The sequence below is a fragment of the Perissodus microlepis genome, chromosome 7, assembly GCF_051167445.1.
Source record: "Perissodus microlepis isolate ML-2025 ecotype Zambia chromosome 7, ASM5116744v1, whole genome shotgun sequence".
In the NCBI taxonomy this organism is placed as follows: Eukaryota; Metazoa; Chordata; class Actinopteri; order Cichliformes; family Cichlidae; genus Perissodus; species Perissodus microlepis.
In genome coordinates, this window is record NC_140467.1 from 25,306,583 (window position 1) to 25,331,037 (window position 24,455).

The window sequence follows — 24,455 nt, forward strand, 5'->3', positions numbered from 1 at the left end:
AAATAATTGACCAAATGAAAACATGTGTATGTTGTCCACCGTTTTAGCTCATCCATGGAATGTGTCGCCAGTTAGAGAGCAGCCTTCAACGTTTAAGCCACTGTAGCATTCAAGAGGACCAAGCTGATGTCCTCAAAGCGCACGAGGTGCTGCAACAAGCCAGGGACTCTTTAAAGGTACATGCTTCAAAGTTAATTTTGGATATTTAAGCATATTTAAGTATGTTTTGATTGTTTTCCTCCTACCTTTGCAAATACACGGGGATACAGTCAAGCATTAGCCTGTAACAATATCCTCACTAAAGTGACCAGGGATTGTAAATGATGCTGGATGCCACCTAATATTTCTTTTGGTATTATTTGTATAGCTGCTGCCGTCGCTATATGAGGTAGGCAGGAAGTGCGCCTCCGATGGAGACTTTGTGAACAGCATTCTTACTGACACGGCTACTGCACTGACCAATGAGTTCACTAGGAGCATACAGGTAAATATTTAGAAAGCACTCACTGTGTGCACACGCGTACACACACACGTTCAAGAAATATGAGGATCCGTGTCCAACTTCAACTTCAGCAACAACAACAAGCACACACAGGTAGCCCAAATCAAACATGAATAAATTCTTGAAAAAAGGCTTCGCTTGCAAATAACTTGGGGGCTTCTTCATCTACAGAACACAGTGTAGTTCAAAGTATCTGAGAATCCCCAGAAAGCTTAGTTAATATACACTGAGGCAAAATAGAGTAGAGCCATGTAGTCTGAGCAATCAAAAAATGAATTTATTTTGGAATGGACGCTGTTTTTTCAGCTAGCTACATAATTTGTCTGCTAAAGTTTTAAAAATAAGCAAAAAAATTGCTGTTTTAACCCTTTTCTTAAAGTTGTCTATATTATTTCCAATTAAGTTAAGGGTGTTAATGACGTTTGAAAATTCTGTCTTTAATTTAAAAAAAAACTCATACATGTATTTATGTGTATATATTTTAAAAAGAAAAATAAAATTAAAAAAAAAATTAGACAAAAAAGTGTGCAAAAAGCGATCAGAAATGAAAATTATGTAACATAATACCATGTTCGAACTATTACTGTAAGTTCTTAAGGCTATTTGGGAGTTTAGTCTGAAGCCAAACGGTAACATTTGAAGCAATTTCTCATCACACCTCACATTTCTCTCAGATGATGGTGGTTAATTGACTTTGCAAGATTTGCAATGACCCCACTTGTCACAACATGCAACCTTGTTAGTGTGAACATCATCAACAACAGGAGCTCTCTTGGGTGACGGTGGTGAAGATGTGATGCGCAGTGATGGGCGTCCCCCTTTGTGAATTCAAAGGATCAGGCTAACGTCTGCCTGGAAGCTGTTTTGTTTCAGTGGCTTTTGGACACCAAGTAGTTTACAGTCAGGGTGTTAAATGCATTGACAACACCAAGCGTTACAGTTTTGAGTTTAATGCCGGATGTGACATGTATGTGACAACGATATTTGACAAATGTCATCTATATCAAACTGTTTTAGAAACGTTGCCAGACTAGGTTATATGTGACATGTTATTTAACGATTAGAATTGTTGAATGGGTTTAAATTTACCTTTGGTAAGAGAGAGCTGGGATTTTAAAATTAGTTAGCTGCCCAGGTGTGCTGCCATTTTGGAAATGATGTCATGGGTGCTTGCCAGGTCAAGCTTGGTCTTGGGGGAAGATTGTTTAATGCTGTTTTGTCTTCAGATGCCCAGTCTTGTCCTTACTGAAGTCCTAGTCTCTGTGTTCCAGGAGCTGTCTCAAGGCCTGATGAGACACGCTGATGCTTTGTACCCACGGGTGGTCCAGCGGTCTAGTGTGTGTGAGTGTCTTTCAGAGTGTGTCTCCAAAAGAAGCACACAGACACACATATTCATAAGAAGCACTCTGGTGGAGAGCACAGGGCACATCATCAACAACAGACTACAGTAAGGACATTTCCACAGAGCAGTGGTTAACATTTAGTTAATGTTTTCAAAGAGATCCCTTATGAGTTAGTACCTATCAGTACCTATTACATATCAGTAAAGTCAATGCACATCATATCAGGATTAGAGATATTGTAGGAGGGCCCTATTTGATGAGTTAAATAAAGATTATTTAGTGTGATGGTTCCATGCTCAGTGTATAAACATTATAAACATTATAGACTGAAATGTACACATTTCTTTGTCTTTTTTCAAAGTTAAATAAATAAATGCCTGATAGGTATGAACCCTTAGTTTTAGAACTTGTGTTAACAATAGGAAACTGATCTACAATACACTGTGAAAGCATCTTTGTTTTAGTTTCTCTGTTTAGACAGAACAAATAACATAAACTGTAAAAGACACAGTCTGGTTAGGTAGAGTTTACCCTGCAGACATTTTTGACTGTAAATCTCTGGCACAGTCATTGCATCTCTTATACCATGTCCTCATAAATGAAGTTCTTCCTTATTTCCTCTGTTGTGTTATTAAAGTGAACTGAAGAAAACACTGACTGTCACTCTGGCTGAAAGCATTGTGCAGCAGGTGCTACAGGATCTAAAAGTGGCACAGGACAAAATAGTAAGTGTGTGTGTGTGTGTGTATGTGTGTGTGCGTGTGTGTGTGTGTGTGTGTGTGTGTGAATACTACACACTCCCAATCAGCTAAACCATTTAAACCAGGTAAAATAATGAAGGTCATCTCGTTACAGTACATGTTCTGCTGGGAAACCTAGAGTACCGTTATTCATAAAGATGTTGCTTTAACACAGTGGTTCCCAAACTTTTTTTGCTAGGCCCCCCTTTGTTTTACAAGAAAATCTTTGCGGACAGTACAGCACGAGCTCCTGATGCAGGGCACCGCCGTCGTGCAGGTGAAGCCAAAGACAAGATATGCGTCATCATATTTTCTAGTCTTTGGCTTGGAAGGAAGTTGGTTTGGAAGCATATTTGGCGATGCTTCATCTCCTGCTATGCGTTTGTGTTGGAGCCCCATCAAAAACCTGTCCATCATGCTAGCAGTGTCCAAGTATTCTTTTTTTTTATATCCATACTGCGCCCCCCTGTGAGCTCTATAAGCCTCGACATCCACGGACCCCACTCTGTGATTTTACTTGTCCTACCACTTCATTGGCTCTGAGAGTTTAGAAGTCTGTTCTGGAAGTATGGTGACATTTCACACAATGCATCTAATTTAGTGCTTAATCCTAATAGCAGTCTATATGACATAAGTAATAGCGATATAATTAATTTTATCTTCAATAGAATGAGAAAACCTTCTTAAGCATTGTGCTGCACTGTATGCAAATATCTTTGGTATATGCAATCATGGGGATAATTGTTTTCTTGTATTATTCAGGATTGTCTTATAAAAGAAAATACATGCAATACCCAGAGACTCAACATCCCAGAACTCAAAGTGGTTGAGAGTGACTTCCCAACTGATGACGTTAGTAACACACACCTATCTATCCATCCACTCTTTTTTTAATTTAATTGTTTAATTTTCCGATTTTTTTTCCTAATATTTTATTCTATTCTCTCCATCACAGTACAGTCCAGCAATTTGGAGAAATAGTTTTTACTCTAAGAGCCTGAGACCCGCCTGTTCAATTAAAAGTAAGTGAAAACTATTGTGTAATCCAGTCTCAGAGTCTGGATTCTGCTCACTTCAACTCATTCAGTGTACATGTGGAGGTAACTGCAAGAACCATCAAAAGAATCCAAATCTAATTTAGAGTCATTTGTATTTAACTTCTATATTTGTCCAGTCACTCACTGCTGTTTCCAAACAGGTAGAGCAAAAACAGTTATTCTAACCACAATTCAAAATAAAATACATTTTTTACACTGTAAAAAATCATATTAAATATAGATAAAAAATAATTAGTGTCTTTACATGATCTGGTTTTGCTCAAATCATAGTCTACTTTCTGTAATCTCGTGCAGTCTTCTTATATTCTGTTTCAGTATAATCAGAATGTCTACTATCAATTATTATCATATATAGAGAGCACTGTGCAAAAGTCTTGACTACCCACTCATTTTATAATATTTCATTAGAAAAAAGGGGATATAGGTGCAGTGATTTATTGAAGCCTACATGGAAATACAATTTATGGGGGGAAAAAAGACAACAAGCTTGAAAGTCAGTTACTGGTATGATAGTTACCAGTATGAATTACTGGTATCACCTTTATTCTTCAACCCAGCCTGAACTCTGCAACAGCTTTCTTGTAATTTCTTAAGTAGTCTTCAGGAATAGTTCTCTAAGCACCTTGAAGGACATTACAAAGCTCTTCACTGGATGGAGGCTTCTTTTGTTCCATTCTCTATCAAGATGAACGCACATCGCTTCAATAATGCTGAGGTCGGGGCTCTGGGGAGGCCCATCCATGACTGATGCTGTTCCACTGTAGCCTTTTTCTATCTAAGTATGGGTTTATTGCAGTGACAGTCTGATTGGAATCATTGTTTTGCAAAAGTCGCATCCCAATCTGATGCTTTACAGATAGTATTATCTACTTTTCAAGATTCCCAACACCAGAGTTTGAGGCTCAAACGTAGCCCTAAACCCTGACCTCCTCCAAACATGCTGATGACTATTTGAAATAAAACTTTCCATTTGGATTCATCACTCTATAAGACCTGTTGCCACTGATTTTCATTGCAGTTCTTCCTTCCTCTGAAAATGGTTAGGTACAAAGACTGGACTGAAATTGAGTGAAAAAAAAAACAAAACACAGCCAATGTCCAAACTTTCAGAAAGCCTGGATGACCTGTGTTCAAACCACAAGCAAAATATAAAAACATTAGCAGAGTACTATATATACAGTGCCTGTTGATAAGCTCCCCAATGTGTGTAGCTTTGCTCTCGGGTCCTCCCAGTTTTCTTTATTTAGGTTCAAACCCCCTGCAGCTTCCTGCTGAAAAACTACTCAAAGGGAGAAAATCCTTAAGGCCTAGGGCACTTCCCGAACTGCAAACAACAGAGGGTCTAAACAGCGATCCCAATTGCATCCGTTCTTGTGAATGGACTTACAAATCAGAGACTTTAACATTTTATTCAGCACTCCACCAACCTGCCAGTCTGAGGGTGGTAGACGCTGTTCCGAACAGATTTAATGGGCAGTACTTCAGTCTGACCATTAATGGTAACGGGCACTTTCAGAATGACTGGCTGGTTCAGGATGCCCTGTGGTTTGCCCAGAGTCAGTGTCAGACCACCTTGCATCACCACTAAGCCCAGCACAGACATCGCAATTCTTTACTGGTCATGAATGCACCCCTGCACGCTTCCCCATTAATCTGTTCCCAAAATTAAGAGGTGCGTCCACAGCCTTCAGTCTATATGTTTTGCCCCTGTATTTAATTTCCACAGGCACTATAGGATATTTATGAGTGTCCCCAATTAAACACCTAATCTCCACACACTCCGATTACTGCAATGCCCCCGGGTGAACCAGGGTTTGGTGGACCAGAGTACACCATAGCTGGGTGTGTACTGACACACTGTAAGTCTCTCCTGGACTAAGGAAGGGCCAGGTAACATGGAACACTTTTTGCACCACCATCAGTGGGCACTCTCAGTGTCCCGGCCACCGACACCTCCAGCACCCCCTCCATAGAGGTGCATCTAATTTATGTGATGACTCCTTCCAAGCACTTTGCAACCTGTTCTCTATTGTGTGCCTTTTCACTTGTTTCTTATTTATTCCTGCTGTTGTACTATTTATATCTAATTCCTGCACAACTGGTCTGGAGCATCCACACTTTCATTGTACATGTACAATGACAATAAAGGGCTATTCTATTCTATGCTATTCTGATGGTATCACGGCCATATTCTGTATAAGGGTAATCTGGTGACAAACTGCCCAGTATTACATCTGAGCTCATGTACATGTATCATGCTGTATTCTTCATATATCCTGTGCCATGCTGAACTATTCTGTGGCAGACATGCAGCACTGTTTGGTTAATTGGAGCATAGCCTGTTTACTTTCACACCAGTGACTCTTACCACAGGAGAGATCAGATGGAGAGAAGATGGAGGAGAGGACGATTTGCATTCTTGAATTTATTTATCTATGCAGCAGGGACAACACAACAAATTGCTGCGTTTAAATAAAACACGACTGATACCATAGAATATTAATAACCACTAATTTGCAGACCTTGTCCCTGGTTAGATTTTTAAGACACAACATAACAATACAAATACAGAAACCAGTAGAGTAACTAACACAAAAATTATAGAACAACATCAACCAATACAGATGCAAACTTCAAAGAACAACAGTTAAGAAGGACAGTAGACTCATTTCAGTGGTCACAGATTTCCCTTTGTTTAAGTCATAATTTTGCCTTTGGATTAAAAACTATAAAATCAGTCAATGTTTTCATTTCTGGTGGTAGAATGCTTCAAATCTGTGGACCTTTATCTGTAAAAGAGGCCCAACCAAATCTTTTCTTTACATTTAGGTGTTTTATAATTACCATTATCAGTTACTCTTGTTGGAAACCAAATGATGAGGGAAGAAAGTAGAAAACAGTGGGGTGAGTTAGGATATTTCAGCTCACAATGACACAATCCATTGTCCTGTAGCTTGATAGTTTTGAAAGTAATAAAATCTGACACACACAAAGATAAGAGAACATCCAGACGTCCACTGTCTGTGTGATTTTGTGAATGTTTCACACGCGTAAGAAAGAATTAAAAGATTTTTTTGAATAAATTATTTGTTTTCGTTCTTAGCAAGAGCTATGAACTCCATATATACAATAGGGTTAAAGCTGTATTAAGGTGTGGGACTTTTACTGTAATATACAGTTAGTGACCTACCAGCCAATCAGATAACAGTATTCCTTGTTGCTGAATTAATTTTTTCCCCACCTTACTGTATGTCAGTATGTTAGAAGCACTCGCCTGTCAATATAGTCCATCATAGGATAATCATCAACCATATTTCTTACCTGTTGGCTGGTGCCAGAATCATCCCGTGGAGGAGCGGTGGCCATCTTCAACCAAAATGCTCGTTTTTAATTTTTAAGAAACACGTCCTGTCAATCATTAGTCTCCGCCCCGCCCCTCCCCCTTGATACACGCAAGTGAAAAAAAAGGGTTTGAAACTGAAACTGAAAAATTTAATTTGAAGCAGGCGAAAAATTAAAACTGCAAAAAAAAAAAAAAAAATGCATGAAAGCAACCGATTCAAAATAAAATAATTCATTTTTTTAAACTTTTTTTTTTAAAAAAAATTTTAAGTAGCAAAAGTTAGAATTTCAGTTTCAAATCACTTTTTCGACTGAATAAAACTTTTGAGTGTTTTTTTGTTTGTTTTTCTCAATGCTTTCCATAAAGAGTGCTGCCTAGATATTCCCATGCACACACAGTACATTCCAGCAAATGCTTGTTTATCCCGTGGATTGGGGACCCAGTCTTTTTAGCCTTTTCTCTTTCATCATCTCATTTTGAATGTCGTTTTTCATCACTTGCTTTATTTCATTCTCAGGTCTCCTGGATGCGGACTGGGAGCAGCAGATCAGGGACAGAGGAGCAGAGAGAGAGTGGGGAGGAGGTGCTGGAGAGAAAGACGGAGGAGGAAGGTGTGGCCTGCCTTGGTTACCAACAGCAACATCACTGTCACTCACAGCCTCAAGCCCCACCCTTTCCCCTTCTACTTCCCCGTCCCCCTCCCCCCCAGGACAGAGGGGGAGTAGGCGGAGGGAGGGGGAGGTGGTAGCAGCGGATGCTGCAGAAGCAGTATCAGGAGCGAGAGGAGCATCGTTCATTCCTCTTCCCAGTCTCCCCCTCTTTTACTCCTCCGCTCAAGCTCCAACGGAGGAGGCAGCTGGCTGCGGAGGCTTACACAGGCGAGAGGCTCCCTTCCCTGGCTGCTGCCCCAGCCCGGGCCCCTTCCCCAGATCTGGATACACTGTTTCTCCCATGGAGCCTCTACCCACCCAGGGACAGACTCTAAGGCACTACACTGCCTCCCGACCAAGGCCACGACGCACACATACGCAACCCCCTTCCTCCAGGCCTCAGGTAAGAACACACATGCCAAAGACAGCGCAGACAAACACGCACGCACACACATACTGTGAGGATGCATACAGAGCCATACATATAGAAGAATTTCAATGCAGAACTTACCCTTTTTTATTTACACATAGGCTGCGTACAGTGCATGGGCTTTATGAGGGCCTAGAATGTATGGTCATAAATTACAGCCACAGTAGAAAATAACCGTAACAGGATGCAGGAGCAGAAAGGTGAGAATTAGCAGGAAAGAAGAGGGATAGAGAGAAGGAGGGGGAGTCTGTCTATCTGTGTAGCTATCTGTCTGTCTAGCGCTTATGCTTGTAATTTCTGTCCTGGTGTAGTAATAATGGTAGCCATCTTTATCTTTGCATTCTCTCCCCCCACGTAGTTGTGCACAGTGTGTGTGGGAGAACAGGCACATAGGTTTTGGGAGTGGTGTTCCCTGGGTTGTTCCCAATGCTCTCTCTCTCTCTCTCTCTCTCTCTCTGTCACTCGCTGTGTGTGTGTGTGTGTGTGTGTGTGTCTTGGGAATGCTTTCACTAAGTCAATTATTCATGTTTTCACATTAGTGGGGGTCTCTTTCTCTGTTACTAAGTGCAAAGAAAAGGGGGATTCTCTTCATCTGATGTGACCTTATTTGTATGAATTGTGTCTTCTTTTGTTTCTTTTTTTTTACTTTATACGAAGCTGCACATGGGCTGTTTTGTAGATATCATTGGAAAATGGTGGGTTTTTTTGTTTTGTTTTTTTACAATATTATTGGTTTTGTAAAGCCATTTTCACTCTGCATTGCAGCTCTGAACAATGTTAGAGATTATTCCAAGGAGAAAAAAATGCAACTGGTCCAACACGTGTGGATTGGAAATCTCCAGCAATTTAGTGTGCCAGGTCCCAGAGTACAAGTCAGTGTGATAGCTAGTTAAAAGGCTGATTAATTGACAGCTTATTTCAGCAGATGCTGGCAGGACTACTAGTCATTACTGGTATCAGCTTACCAGCTTCAGTAATTCTAAAACTGACTTAAGTGGCTTGAACACGATGCGATATTTTCTAATTGAAAAGCAAGAATAAAGAATTTCTGTAGTTATCGTTCATTATGTGGTTACTGGGCAATGTTTTCAATCATGTGGATGCCATGTTTGCCAGTTATTTTGGTAGCTTGGACTCTTGATGAGTCAGTGATTTATAGTAGTTAGTCATTTGCAGGAAAATGATATTGCAAACATCACAAATTCACTGGATCTGTTTTTAATCACTCGAATGTCTTCTAGTTTTTCAAAATGGGATTGCTCTTGTATTATCTTAAGAATAAACAACAGAATTGCATTTTATGCATTTTCAATAATTAATCTGTTATTTATTTAGTACCAATTCACATCACAGAAAATTTAACATAGTACGGTCAAGACAACAGCATTAAACAGAGAAATCCAATGATGCTCTGTGAGGAAGCAGGTGGCAACTCGAGAGAGGGCAGCTACAGAGAGGATGAAGCACAAACTACAGTGTAGGGCTGTGCGATATGACCAAAATCTCATATCCCGATATAAGACATCTATCGTCCCGATAATGATATAAATCACAAAAATGTAACATTTTCTGTAAATTCTGTGAATCTCGGGCAGCTCGACTTGCGGGAAGTGTTTCCAGCTGCGCGTCATGTAGCTGGAGTCAAGTGTTTTAACCGATGCATGAAACGATACATTTTTAGACATAAGTTGTAACAGCCGCCGTTTTCTTTGTGAGTATTTATTACACGGCGTGCTGCGGGGAAAAGCCTGTTCTAACGTTTGAGTCTAAGGTTTATTTTTTAGCACCTGGCGGCTCTTTTTTACTTCTCATCCGTAAATAATCTGCTCTTTCACGTGATTCTGTTTATTTTGAAAAGTCTCAACAGGATCTTGAGCTTTATTGTGAAAGGTTTATGCCGTCATTGTTGCTAACGACAACGCATAAAAACAGGTGCTTGTCTGTCTGTAGTGTGGTTATATTAAATATAAGAGAAACAGAGAACTTTAAGAAATTAATATAGCCACTACAGTGACCATCAAAACGATGAAAAAATATTGCCGTAAACAGTTTATTTTGCGACACCACGAAACAAACGATAGCGTAAAATGAAACGATAGATGTTTTTATATTGTCATCCGATATATATCGTTATATCGAACAGCCCTACTACAGTGTACACATGCATGAGGAGTGGATGATAAAAGAGTAGGGGAGAGATGCGCAGTGCATCTTGGGAGAGCTTTAGGTCTAACTGAGGGGTTACTGGAGGTATCCCTGTTTTTTATCAAAAATTTCCAAACCGAGGTTGTCTGTCTCCCAAACCAAACAGAGGCTTTGGGAAACAAACAGTGGAAAGGAAGGAAAGGAAAGGAAAGGAAGGAGGAAATCTGAAGGCCCTATCTCCTTTTCTACTTTTGCAAAGCTAGAAACAACAAGCAAGGCTGCACTCTCAGAGCAAAGTGCTCTATTGGGATAATGTGGTACTATGAGCTCTTTAATGTGTGATGGAGCTTGGTCATTAAGAGCTTAGTATGTGAGGAGAAGGATTTTGAATTCTTATTTTTACAGGAAGTTAATGTAGACTGTGACGTGTTCTGTTAGTACTCTCACTGCAGCATTTTGGATGGTCTCTGTTCAGAGACGTATAGCGCATCCTAGTTATAAAAATGAAATAATTTAGCCTAAAAACACAAAGTATTTTTAGCATCATTCTGTGACAGAATACTTCTTATTTTGACAATATTGCTGTTGACAGATGGTAGTCCTGGAGGCCGTCCTTTATGTCCGAGTAAGTGAAAACCCCCCAGAAACTGTATACTTCCCCAGAGCAGTGCTGGATGCCCAGGTGATGCCATATAAAATAAAATATATTCTCATTGTGGCCCCGTTTGGGCCATTTTTTTTGTTTTTGTCTTAATTCACACATCAAAAATTAAAGGTCAAAGCTGAAAGTTTTTAAACTTTTCCCTCCAACCAGGCTGAACCGATTTAATCTGGCACTGTGAAAACAAAACTACAGTAATGCTACAAAGTAAGCCTTGATTTTTCGTTTCAATCCAGTCACAATGAGAACAGTTAGGGCAGCAAGTGTGTCAAAAACATTATGTCCAGATCTGAGAGTTTTTTGTTTTGTTGTTGTTCACTGTCCATATAACTCTCCCCATTTCTTTTGTTTATTAGTCAGGTTTTTAAAGTAATTTTTTAATAGTAATATAATTAATCACTAATTTGCCTTCACTCTCCAAAGTAACTTTTACTGACATTGTACTTAAACTGTTTTGTCAGTTGTTTGTTTTGTGTTAGTAGAAGATCTGTTTTTTCCCAGATATTTTACACCTGGATAATGAATCCTGTTGTCTGTATGTTTAGTAATTTATTTCTAATTCTTTAATTTGCACACATTAACACAATAATAAAAAATAAATCAGTTAGCTAGTATTTATTTTGAAAACATAGCACATGCTATTTAATTAATTCATTCAGATGAATTTCAGCTGATTCCAGTGAATTGCCTGAAATTTACAGTCTGAGATTAAATAGAAAAAGACTTTTTGGATAACAAAAAGAGTCTTCTTCCAGCTATATGAAGTGAAAAGCTCTCCTGCTATGCAGTGTACCATATGCCAGTTTGCTAAGAGGTGGCAAAAATTTAGGCTAGTATAACTAACATCTGAAAAGTTAGCAAAAATAAAAAACATAAAAATCTATCTTTCTATCTATATATATGCGTGTGTGTGTGTGTGTGTGTGTGTGTGTGTGTGTGTGTGTGTGTGTGTGTGTGTGTGTGTGAAGCAGCATACCTGACGATGTTTCAAGATTACCTGAAACATCCTGGTCCAGCCAAGCCTAAAGGTTATAGAATAGGTTCTGATAGCTCTGCCTCCCATTCTTGTTCTGGAAAGTGTAGGAACCACAAGCCTGTATTCTCAGAGTGAAGTGTTAGGAGAAGACTTTTGAGTTCCTTCTCCTCACATACCTGCAATATGTTTGTGGACCATAACAACTATAACAGGTGGACCTAACTTCTGGGTCTGGAAAGCAAAGACAAAAAGTGGAAGTGCCCAAAACCTGTGGGAAAATGGTAATTGACTCCCTTATGCTGTAACCACAGTGAACACTTTCTTGATAAGCTTGATGCTCCATTCATTATGAACCAAAACTAGCAGTTAAGTGCATTTTGTAAGTTATTCTATTCTAAGTCAGTCAAAATATTTTGTCTTTCAAGATGGGCTCTTTACAATCTCTATCTATCTCTTTGGAATTGATTTTACCCAGTGACTGTCAGCAAGCTTGAGAAGCCATTTGTCAATCAATTAGGGAACAAGCATTTTTCCCTAGTGACCGCAGGTTGCCAGGGAGTCACCAACCAGTCTCTAGGCCTGTGAGCTAAGGCCTAAGGTTTTGTATTTGAGGCGCCTCTCTGCTGTTGATGCTAACATCATTATCAACATCCACAGTATATTATGGTATTTTATAGAAAAGAGTAAATATTGCCCAGTACACACTGTTTACTATAATATCAGTATAATTTTAATGGGAAACGATGTGCTGCTATTCGGTTTGACTGTTTTCTTACAGGAATTTGTTTTCTGTATTCTGTCAGACAGCTTTTGTAGCTCATCTTGAGCCTGTGGGGATAGGCTTAGCTATTTACAGATACAGGACATGCATTTGATATTATATTTTCTTTCTTGCCTTTGACAAATTTTATATTTGTGGCAGCACGTATAGTAAAGTATTTTTATTTTAGGATTATGATTTTGATACACCATCTGCCTCAGAATAATGAACTGATGCTGTTAGTAAAAGAAAAGGTATTTTTGTTGCATAACAAAATCTCTTTGTGCAGCTAGAAGCATCTGTCTTACACAGGTTCTCAATATCATCATGCTCAAGTGATTCAGCATAAAACACTTATTAAACCATGAAGAAGTGACACAGTTCCAAAGTCTATTCAGGAGCCATAATGAGGTCCTGTGTACTATAACCATTATTGACAGCATTATTGCTGCTTACACCCTAGATCCCCATCATCCATGATGGTCCTAAGGTCAGTCCTTGAAGGCAAATATCTGGGGGTTAAAACCAGGTCCTACCAGTTTTTACTACCAATGTCCTACTAGTTTGTTTGTCTTGGAGACAAATTACATCAATGCAAGTACTGTCTCCATAAGAATGGAAGTTATTAAGTTATTTTTATGAAGATAATTGTTAAGTAAGTATGATAACAGATGGCTAGGACACAAGGCATAGAAGGATCTGGCACATGGAAGACCTCCCACTGTACTGTATATTGGTAGCAGAGAGGTAGAAGCATGTCAGTTGATCCAGATATGTCACAACACGGCTGTAGGCCGATAGCAAAACTGGACTCAAATGCAGAGAACCACAGCAGAGATGGCAAGAATTGTTTACAGTGTTTATTGAAAAAGCAGAGACTAGTACGTGGCAAAGTGAGACATGGATTAGACAGGAGCATGGCGTGGGTGGCGTAGTAGCGTGGCCGTGGGTCAATAAGGGAAAACTGGGAATTTACAGGATCAACTGAAGCAAAGCAGGCACATCTGAGAAAAGAGGGGAAGGGGGTTAGGATGATGGTGGAGTGAAGGATGCTTGGAGAAGGTGAGTATTAGTGGTATAGCTTACTTGTAGCCAGGGTGGAGTTTGGCTTTGAGGAAAAGGCGGCGAGAATCCAGGTGAGTAATGGTAAAGGCTGACCTGAGTTCCACTGCATTTGAGATGGTGAGAGATGGCTGGAGGGCAGGCATGTGAAGTTCAGAGAACGTTCCAGAATGGAGAGGTTTTCCAAGAAGAACTGGAGCTGAAGGAAACTAGCATGGAAGGTCCAGGTGAACTGTGGCACAGGAAAACAAGGTAAACAAAAAACAAGAGACAAGAGCATGGAACTTGGAGCAGATTACCAACTTGAGGTAGTTGACGAAGTGGCGGTGAAGGAGAGTCTGTGTGGAGCTTAAATCCTCAACCTGAGGACCAGCTCCAGGTGTGTGGGACTACAGGAGAGATGATGGCTCCGTCCAGGGGTGGAGACCAAGGAAACTCAGAAGCCTCATGGAATTTTCCAGCCATTCCCCCAGATCATGACAAGGAAGGTGGCAAAGTGATTTAGGACAAGAGTGGTACCTTTGGAAAATCTGTATTATCATATTATTATTGTCAGGTGCATATTATCCACTGAAATGCACCTATCAAATAAAGCAAGGAGGGAATTTGGAGGTAAAAACGAGCCCACTCAAGAGGTTTGGAATAAACTGTGTATAAAAGAGAGAGAGAGAGAGAGAGCTTTTGTGGCAGTGTACCATGAGAGTACCATGCTAGCAGGGAGTACAATGAGACAGGTGGCTTAAAAGAAGTGGCAACAAATGAAAGAAAGGATCATTATTTTTCTCTGGCTGATAAGAAAAAATGGATAGAGATAAATGATACTTTTGCCCAGGAAAACCTTCCTTTGTAATGGCTTTGGAACGCTTATATATTATTCCAGGCATAATTGTAGGCTCGCAATTTCGATTTAGTTTGTAGTTTGGGCATCGTTTGGTGAATACAGCTACCACGTTGACAGCTCAGCCTTTTTTCTACTTGATCTTAAGCATTTTTGAAATTCAGTCCATAAAAGATTTTCCTTTTAATAATGTGTCCATTGTTGAGTGCGGGCGAGAGTTGCTGTGTGAATGTATGTGAGAATAGGTTAATGGGATGTAGTTGGAAACGCACTTTGAGTGCTCAGTAAGATTAGAAGCATGAAATATAAGTACAAGTCTGTTTATTTATGCACAGACTTCTCCATAATCTACATTTCCACACATAATTATCACTAAGAGATTCACATGAACAGTTTTGCTCTAGAGAGTATGGCACGAAAATAGCTTTGCTGTTGTTTACGATGAATGTTGTTATTATGTAGGTGCAGTGTTGGGAAGCATAGGGGCTGTAAGGGCAACCTACTTTGACCTCACTTTAAAATGTTATAAAAATAATAAACTGATGAAGTGGTGTCCATTCATGCGGTCACAGTTTCACAGATAAACTTTGTCCACCATAGATTTAATTATTAAATCTATATACTGGGACACCATTATAGGGTGCACAGCAACCTACTTTTAACCATATGTACATGGTGCACTCATAGACAAATGTAATCACAATTAAAAAGAGCAAACAATACAAGTTTTAAACTGTATAATGTACATAGAAGAAGATAAGTTTTAGAAATGGGTATAAGTGAGTTATTGAACTCACCACATCTTACCCTTATAAACGACCTTGAATGCTGTGTTATCAAGGACATAGTTCTTGTCTGATATTGCTCTTAGTTAACACACAGATGCTCTTTTTTTTGCTCCTGACTGATAGCTCCATATTCAGTATCCTTAGTCCAGTATAGCCACTATCCCTCTTCTACACAAGTCCAAACCATCTCAGCTGTGCCTTTGTCTCCAAATTGCTCAACCTGAGCTGTCTTTCTGATGTACTCATTTGTAATCCCGTCGCCTGGTCACTCCCAATGAATACTTAAGCGTCTTCACCTCTGCCACCTCCAGATATGCCTGCCGTCTTTTTGTTAGTGCCACTGTCTCCAAGCAATATATCATAGCATGTGAACATTACCTTTCACTCTTGCTGCTATCTTTCTCTCACAAATCGCCCCTGACACTTGTCTCCGCTCACGCTACCCTGCCTGCACTCTCTTCTTCACTTCTCCTGTCCACTGTCCATTGCTTGTCCACTTGTTTAAACTCATTCACCTTCACTACCTTCATCACTCCTACTACTTGCATCTTCACGTGGAAAGCTGACCTCCGGTGATAGGATTACAGCTAAAAACTAGCCCAAGGTGTTGCAAAAGTTAAAAAAAACCAATCACTTCTTAGGTCAGATGATCCTAGCTGTTCCTAGTTAACTGTTCCTCATTGCAATAGGAAAGTGGACATTATCTGTTTGAGCCTAACAGCTGTGTAGAGGAAGGGAAGTTAGCAAACTCAGCTTTAAAAAAAACGACAGTTTTTATTTCCACTCTTTCTTTATTCTCCCTGTAAATAGGGTCAAGGTCACACCAAATGCCAAAATCAGTAAAAACCACACATTTTTATAGATTGTCTTCAAACTTCACAACAATACACTTTGGGGGACACGAGTACCCAGGTTGGTTAATCATTTGACTTTCATCTTCATTGTTAATGCCCAAAGTCAAAGTTGTCCTTGAAAAACCATATTGAGTAATATATCATATGAAAGGGCATGGCGAGAGCTGTATTACACACTTTTTATTTTTTCAATGCGACTCCCTATGATATCACAATAATGCCATAAAGTCTGACAAAATCACACATTCAACTTCACCTACAATTAGGGAGTACACGGCAACAAACAGAGCGAGATCCAGACTGTATATACACAGAAGGTTATTTAAGGATAATGGACACACCGGGGGAACACAGCTGAACAGAATTATAATTAGAAAAACTGAACATCACACACATGAGACAAGAGACTATCAAAAGAAAACAAGAAGTAACACACACTGAGACTCAGTTTAAGACATGAACTTGACACTGAGACATGGAGACGTGACAGACTGGGCAGAACAGAGGGATGAACACAGGGACAGGACTACAGACGTATTAATTAGACCAGACAGGGAACATAGACAGAGACAGAACACAGAGAGACATGACAGATATGGGGATATGACTGGAGACAGAAAGGATAATACAACATGAGGGCACTCACATAATAACATCAAGAAATCTAAATTAGAAATAGAAATAATGAAAACTCAGCGGCGCTGGGAAAAACAGAGCTCAAGATTAACTAATGAAAATCCCTTAATTTCAAAACAAAGAATCACAAGACAAGAACAAACTCAAAATACTGGGTCAAAGATCAAGACCCAGGACTGTGACAGTATCTTAAATCTCGAGTTTTTACAGCTTACAGAAACGAGAGATTTCAGCCAGTTCTGCTCCAGTCATATAGATAAAGATAATAAAAAACACCATTTTAGTACGTAATGCTTCAACGTCTTAGGTTGAACATAATAAAACATTAAAGTTTTGTTATGTCCCTTTACCGCTGAAGAGAGTTGGACTCTCTAAGTGCTCTTGGTGACTTCTGTATTTATTTGCATTATGGACTAATTTATTTTAATTTGACTTATTTATCTTACTTGCCATAGAGTTTATACCTTTTGTCCAAATTTTATGCCATTTTTTAAATTATGTTTACTTTTCTTTTTGATTCTGAACTATTTTATTATGCTCTTTAAAGCGCATTATACAGTGGTGTGAAAAGTGTTTGTCACACTTAAATGTTTCAGATCATCAAAGAAATGTAAATATTAGACAAAGACAACATAAGGAAACACAAAATGCAGTTTCTAAATGAAGGTGAAATAGGACCTGCCTGACAAAGTGGAGTAGACCAAAAGATCCTCAAAAGTCAGACTTGATGCTGCGATTGAAGGAAATTCAGCAAATGAGAAACAAAGGAATGGAGAGCTCTCGGTCATTAAAAGTTTATAAAGCCATTTCTAAAGTTGTGGGACTCCAGCCAACAGTGAGAGCCATTATTTACAAATGGTGAAAACACAAAACAGTGATGAACCTTCCCTGAAGTAGCCAGCCAGGTAAAATGACCCCAAGAGCTCATTGATGACTCGTCCAGGAGGTCACAAAAGGCCCCAGAACAACACCTAAAGAACTGCAGGCCTCACTTGCCTCAGTTAAGGTCAGTGTCATGACTCCACCATAAGAAAGAGATGGAAAAAAATGGCCTGCATGCCACAGTTTTAATAGTAAAACCACTGCTGAGCAAACGGAACATAAAGGGTTGCCCCAGTCTCACCAGAAAACATCTTTATGATCTCTAAGACTTTTGGGAAAATACTCTAACGAGACAAAAGTTAAACTTTTTGGAAGGTGTGTGTCCCATTACATCTGGCATAAAAGTAACAGCATTTCAGAAAAGGAACATCATACCAACAGTAAAATTTGGTGGTGGTAGTGTGATGGTCTGGGGCTGTTTTGCTGCCTCAGGAACTGAAGACTTGCTGTGGTAAACAGAGAATTCTGCTGTCTATCAAAACATCCTGAAAGAGAATTTCCGGCCATCTGTTCATGACCTCAAGCAAAAACGCACCTGGGTTCTGCACCAGGATCTGCAGCATCCAAAACACACCAGCCAGTCCACTGCTGAATGGCGTAAGAGAAACAAAATGAAGACTGAGAGAGGACTATTCAAAGTCTTGATCTGAATCTGATTGAGATGCTGTGGCATGAACTTAAGCAGGTGGTTCATGGACAAAAACCTTCCAGGGTGGCCAAATTACAACAATTCTGCAAAGATGAGTGGGTCAAAATTTCTCCACAGCGCTGTAAATGACTCATTGCCAGTTATCACAAACGCTTGCAGTTCTTGCTGTTAAGGGTGGCCCAACCCAGCACTTTTTCACACAGGTTTGTACGTTTGGATTTTTTTTCCTGTAATAATAAACACCTTAATTTAGAAACTACATTTTGTGTTTACTTGTGTTATCTTTTTCTAATACATCTGAGTAGGTACTAGGGCTGCCACAAACGATTATTTTGATAGTCGACTAGTCAGATCATGCGTCCATTGGACGTAAAACGTATAGCTTATTGTACCAGCATCTGCTCTTATATAACTATCATTAGCTTACAGCTTTAAGTGTTTAAGGTATGTGCTAACTAAAAATAAAGACAAGATGATAGTTTATTAAATTTTAATGAAATTTGCAGATTGTTTCGGTGAAGTTTAATAAACTCCTTGCTATCTAAAATATAACAGGACACCGGAGTATACTCTCGAGCATCTCACACTTCTGATAATCAGTTGTCTGCTTGATGTTTATTCAGCTGTGTAAAAACTATAACTTTAATCTCAGCCAAACCGATTTACTCAGGAACAAATAAAACACTGAAAAAAGACAAACAATAACATTTTTAAGTTATCTAAGTGACTTATATATGTTTAACCTGAGTAGCGAAAGACGGCGGTGGGTTTGAAAACAATTTGCTGGGAGTCCGGTGTTCTCACGGCTCTAGTGAGCTTTGCCCCCGGCTAGCTATCGAGCTAGTGGGTAACAGACGTCTCCGAAAACGTTGGAGCGCTTTTGAAAATATGTGGTGTCTTGATAAACTGAGCAGATATTTGAGGTTTACACAGTTACATTCTCGCCTGAAAATATGTTAAACGTTTATTTTGTGACCCAGAAAGAATAATAAGAGTAATATTAAAACTAACTAGCTGCCGCCATTGTTGGAAACTGAGTTGGGCCGCGCTGTGAATTCTGGGATAGGTTGGGCCATGAAGTATACACCCGACCCATCCTTCAAATCTGGGGAAATGAAGGGCGCATTTGTCGGCCGCATTTGTCGGAGTCTTCGAATTTGGACAGTCTTCGTCGTGTCGCTGTAACGTAATCGGCCTACAAATGCGATCACAGGACGATGCGGTTCCTGAATTTGGACACAGCTACGATACCGGACACTGCTTCTTCTTCTTCGGGGTTTAACGGCAGCTGGCATCCTTGTACATGCAGTGCTGCCATCTTCTGTTTCAGTCTGTTATTACACTCTTAAATCCTACTACTTATTCCTGCGTCTTTTGGGATCTTACAAAGCTTCAAACGATGCGTCGACTATTAAATTAGTCGTCGACGATTTTGATAGTCGACGTAATCGTGACTAGTCGACTAATTGTGGCAGCCCTAGTAGGTACTAATGGAAAAGGGGCTAAAAGCGCCCTCTGCTTCCAGATTTCATTGGAACAGGACTGTTGGAGACCCTTACCAAAGTCCCTGATGAAACAACGATTAAAATTTGCAAATTCCAGGAATCTTTGCAACCATTTTTTGGGGGATGAGAATGTCTTCCATTCATCTCTTTCTTTGATGTGGACCACTATGTGCTATGGAGATCCAGCCTGTAAAGATGGTGGCTCTTGTAGCAGCTCAAAAGCAGAAGAAAAAAATGTCAAAGGGTAGCTGCTTTATGGTTATCTGATTCAAATCTCTGAAATCTGTATAGTGACGGAGGGTCTCGGCCTTGTTCTCCACAAAGAAGAGTCCAGCTTCAAGGGAAAGACAATAGATGGATTATTCCTGCTGCCAAGGAGTCATAAATGTAATTCTCCATTTCCTTGCATTTGGCCTTTGAGAGGCTGTAGACGCGACTAGTAGGTAAAGTTAAGTGCTAGGTCATTTTAGAAGACCTCCCCAAGGTAAATGGATGGAACAGTGAATAGGTCAAGAGTCTGAAACTTGACCCTAGGAGACACTTCACCTGTGTTAGAAGGAGATTGTAGACACATGTCATGGGAGTGGAGACTTGATTACTTTTTGGGAAGCCCAGTGAATTAGGAGATTGTGTTTTAGCCAAGAACCAACAGTCTCAAAAGCATCAAAAATATGCAAACATACATACTCAATGTGATTGCTGGAGAGGATTAGGCATACATGAATCCACAGTCTAGGAGGAGATTGATCAGCTGTCACCTCAGCCACCAGGTTATTATGTCTCATTCAGTCGCTTCCAGGAAGCCACCTCTGGCAGGAGAATTGATAGTATTTATCCAGCTCACTGGATTTTAGCTGTTGGGATAGATTTCTCAAGCTGTTTTGTGGGAGGAGGTGGAGGTATGCAAAGCTGGGGGGGGGGGGGGGCAAAGACAAATGAGCAGAAACTGGTTTACCATTACATGTCCATGCTCTTTTTGGGTGGGGGTGTGCCACCCCACGTTCTCCCTCTGGACACACCCCTGCACTACATTAAGCTACTATTAGCCAAAATGCTACTTTTCAGCTTTGTTGTTAGGCAGTGAATTATGCTTCGATTGTAACAGTGTAGCTTATAGGTCTAAAAAATTTTCATTGAAATCCAGCTGCTTTTCTGTTGTACTTGTGCAGCATAACTAACGGGAGTGTATTTTTTATAAGGTAATCCTTTGCTATGTGCTGCCACATGTACAATGTACAGAAAGAACAATGTTAAATTCAATTTTCAACATGGAAGGGATTAGAAAAAGACTTTGTTTTAACACTGCTGCAATCCTACTATTGTAAGTATTTTTTTGTGCAGAGTGGGCTTGACCTAGTTAGAATTTGAGTTGTCCTGAAGTGCAGCTTGTTATTGCACAGTTCACAGCAAATGTAAGAACGGTCTATTTCAAAACTCAACAGAATAGCTGAAATGTGTGGAGTGAATAGTCATGTTAGATTACAATAGGAATGCACAGTGATTCCATAGTTGTATTTTAATCAAGACTACATGAACTGTATTAAAGTTAGAATATATGGGAAATTAAAAGAATGCATTTCAAGACTGTTGAATAGGATGGGGAACTTACAGCAGTGTGCTAATTTACTGAATGGTTCTTTAAGACACATTACTTTCATTGCATACAACGTGGTAGGATTTCCCTTTATAATCCTTATAATTACAGTAACAATATTAAAGTAGGAGGAACAGAAGCTTTTTGCAAAATTATACTCTTTTACTTTGAATGACCAGGTAAGAAATTAATGCAGAGTTAAAAGGTGAATAAAAAGAGAAAGAAGGGACTAGGACATGATACGAATTCAGGGACCTACACAGGAAAAGAAAAGTAGCAATGCGGGACCTATAATTGACATGGAATGTCAATTAAATTTAGTGACTAATAGCAATGACAAAGGAGTTCGGTTGATACTGAGTTTAATTTAACTCAATTTTGAGGCGATGTTTTGATACGACTTCTATCAGAGAGAAGAAAACCATTGATTGAATATGACAGTGTGGTAAATACAGTACATGGTCACCTACATGACAATGCACAATGAACAAATCTCTTACATGTGGCTCACAATGAACAGCATTTCTCAGTCTGGCTCCATCATACTCCAGATAAATTCACTTCACCCTTTAGCTAGACTTTGAAACAAACAGGTGATGATCTGATTGGTTTATGGAAAAACTGAAGATTTTAAAAAATAATTTAAAGAGCAGAATAACCCTTGATTGTCAAACTGCATGTATAGTGAAATTGTGGAAATTAAGCAGTGTTTCCAGAAGCGCGACAATACCGGGTTGATGCGTGGAGCGAACGGAAGAAGTGTTTAATACGCTGCCCTCGAACTGGCGCCTATCAGATATTACAGTGATAAGAACACTTGATCTTAGCCAAAAGACTGACAACTGATAAAAGCTGCAAAAGTATACAAAAAGAGATACATTCGATGTTCATTGTTTCCAGTGTTTGTTTGTTTGGGGTTCTTTTTGTCATTTAATTCAAAATGTAAGCTTTTATATAGTCTATAGTAATTCCACAGAAAGTCAGCACCGTTGACAGATGGCAAGCCCTGCTGGAAGTCAGTATGTCCATAAAGCTTGTCAGCAGATGGGAGCATGAAGTGGTCTAAATATCCTGGTAGATAGTTGTGTTGATTTTGGATATAAAAACAGTATTGACCAACCACCACCAACACCAGCAGACAACATGGCAGTCCAAATCATCGTAGGCTTTGGAAATGTTACACTGAACTTAAAACCTCTTGGATTCGGTGCCTCTCCACTCTTATTCCACACTCTAGCAGCATGATTTCTAAGTCAAGCAGGCCTGTCCTGCATGTCACTGGACTGTAAGAGAAACCTAGAGGGTTTCCAGGGAAGTGATAACATGCAAACTGCACAGAGGAATGCCCCAGCCAACGTGAAGGTTTGAACGAAGAGGCAACTATGCTAAGCCCGCTCGCTGTCCGCTCCACCCCAGGCTCTGTGTGTCTGCATTTAGTGGTCAGATGGAGGCAGTGTACAGATTATGTGCAACAACCAGTCTGTGGAAAGTCCACATGAAAGATACGGCTTGACTTTCCTAGTATTTGTTAGTTTACTTCATTTCTAACAGAAAATGTGTTTGTTTGTTTTTTAGCCAACACATTATCGGTGTGCCACTAGGTGGCAACAAAAATGATCCTTTTTTTACAAGGCTTCAAATCCCTGGTGTCTGTCTGACAGTGAGGAGAATGAAAATGCAAGCACAGCTACACACAATGCATGGTTTGCATACTGTACATTATATTGTATTGCTTACAGGAGGCGGTGTCAAAGGTGGAGAATGAAGCTAGTGAGGAGATGGGCAGAGTGGATGAAGGAGTGGAGGAGTTCTTCACCAAAAAAATCATCCCTGACTATGCACTGTGAGTTGACCTAACACACACACACACACACATGCACAAGAAATGCATTACTCTTCACCAATTATTAGCTTGAACTTAAATTTGAACTACTTAATTTTCAGCAGTATATCGTATACTGTCAAGTAGTTGAAATTTAGCTATTAATAGCTAATTTGGCTATAACTGGAGTTATGATGATGATGATGATCAGGATAAATGAGTAGAGATCAAAGAAAGTCAACCAGATGAAATACTACCAAAACTAATTTTTTGAAACTCTCTGTTATATTTAGATCATCTTTTAAGTGTAACAAACTGCTTTATGCAATTAGAGAACTAGCTACTATTCGTAATAAAAAAAAAGTCCATTTACACAGTTTTGAATTATTGTAAATATTGTAAGAGGGCAATGCTGTGACCTGTTTTTGATTCGTCTGTATTGTGCCTCAATGTTATTGATATTTGCATGCTGATATTTTTACTATTGTAAAACCTTACTGTGGATGTAAGAGCCAAATCATGTGGACATCTTTGCATCTGCTTTATTGTGTAATGTTTTATTAGATTATACTTGATGACTTGGACCCCAGGAAGACTAGCAACCACTACTGTGGAAGCCTATGGGCTTCCTTATATATAATTAAATACATAAATAAATACATTGACCTGAGTCAGATACAAACATACAACCATGCATATACACACACAACATTTCACACACACAATATTTGTACATGAATACCAGACACCACATGTGATGACTGAGGTGTACACACAGTTTTCTGGAGCTGAATGAAAGGATAAGGAGGAGATTAAATAAAGGTTATTATGACAACCTGAGGTTATTAGCTTTATGACAGTTTTCCTTATTGTGTTGTTTTTTCAGTCAGCAAATTTCAACAAGAAAATTAGTATTAAACAGACTGTAAACTGAATTTCAAAAATTTAAATTCTCCAAATCTTTAAATTCTCTATATTGACATTCTAGTCATATAGCTGGCTTACAGGTACAGATGATCAGTGACCCTATAAATGTTATAAGCTGCACCCTAACAGCTCTTTAGTCTGCATGAAGTGCTGCTCCTTGAGCTTGGACTAATGCTGCCAACGTTGTTTTTTTCCCTATTACTCACGCTAGGCACCCACTGCACACAGTATTGTCATAACATCACAAAGTTGAATGTTTTTAAAGCTGTTTTCAGGACTATACCTTTCAT

General features: G+C 39.4%; 1 protein-coding gene across 1 annotated transcript in view; it reads left to right on the forward strand.

The window, feature by feature from the left end:
- Positions 1–24,455, forward strand: part of carmil2 (capping protein regulator and myosin 1 linker 2) — a 63,601-nt gene that overhangs the window by 19,377 nt on the left and 19,769 nt on the right. Inside the window, exons 25-32 of the mRNA XM_084934359.1 lie at positions 48–176; positions 368–484; positions 1,774–1,949; positions 2,483–2,570; positions 3,348–3,437; positions 3,541–3,607; positions 7,504–8,039; positions 23,156–23,259. Coding sequence (XP_084790485.1) covers positions 48–176; positions 368–484; positions 1,774–1,949; positions 2,483–2,570; positions 3,348–3,437; positions 3,541–3,607; positions 7,504–8,039; positions 23,156–23,259 — 1,307 coding nt within the window. The remainder of the gene's footprint in view (positions 1–47; positions 177–367; positions 485–1,773; positions 1,950–2,482; positions 2,571–3,347; positions 3,438–3,540; positions 3,608–7,503; positions 8,040–23,155; positions 23,260–24,455) is intronic.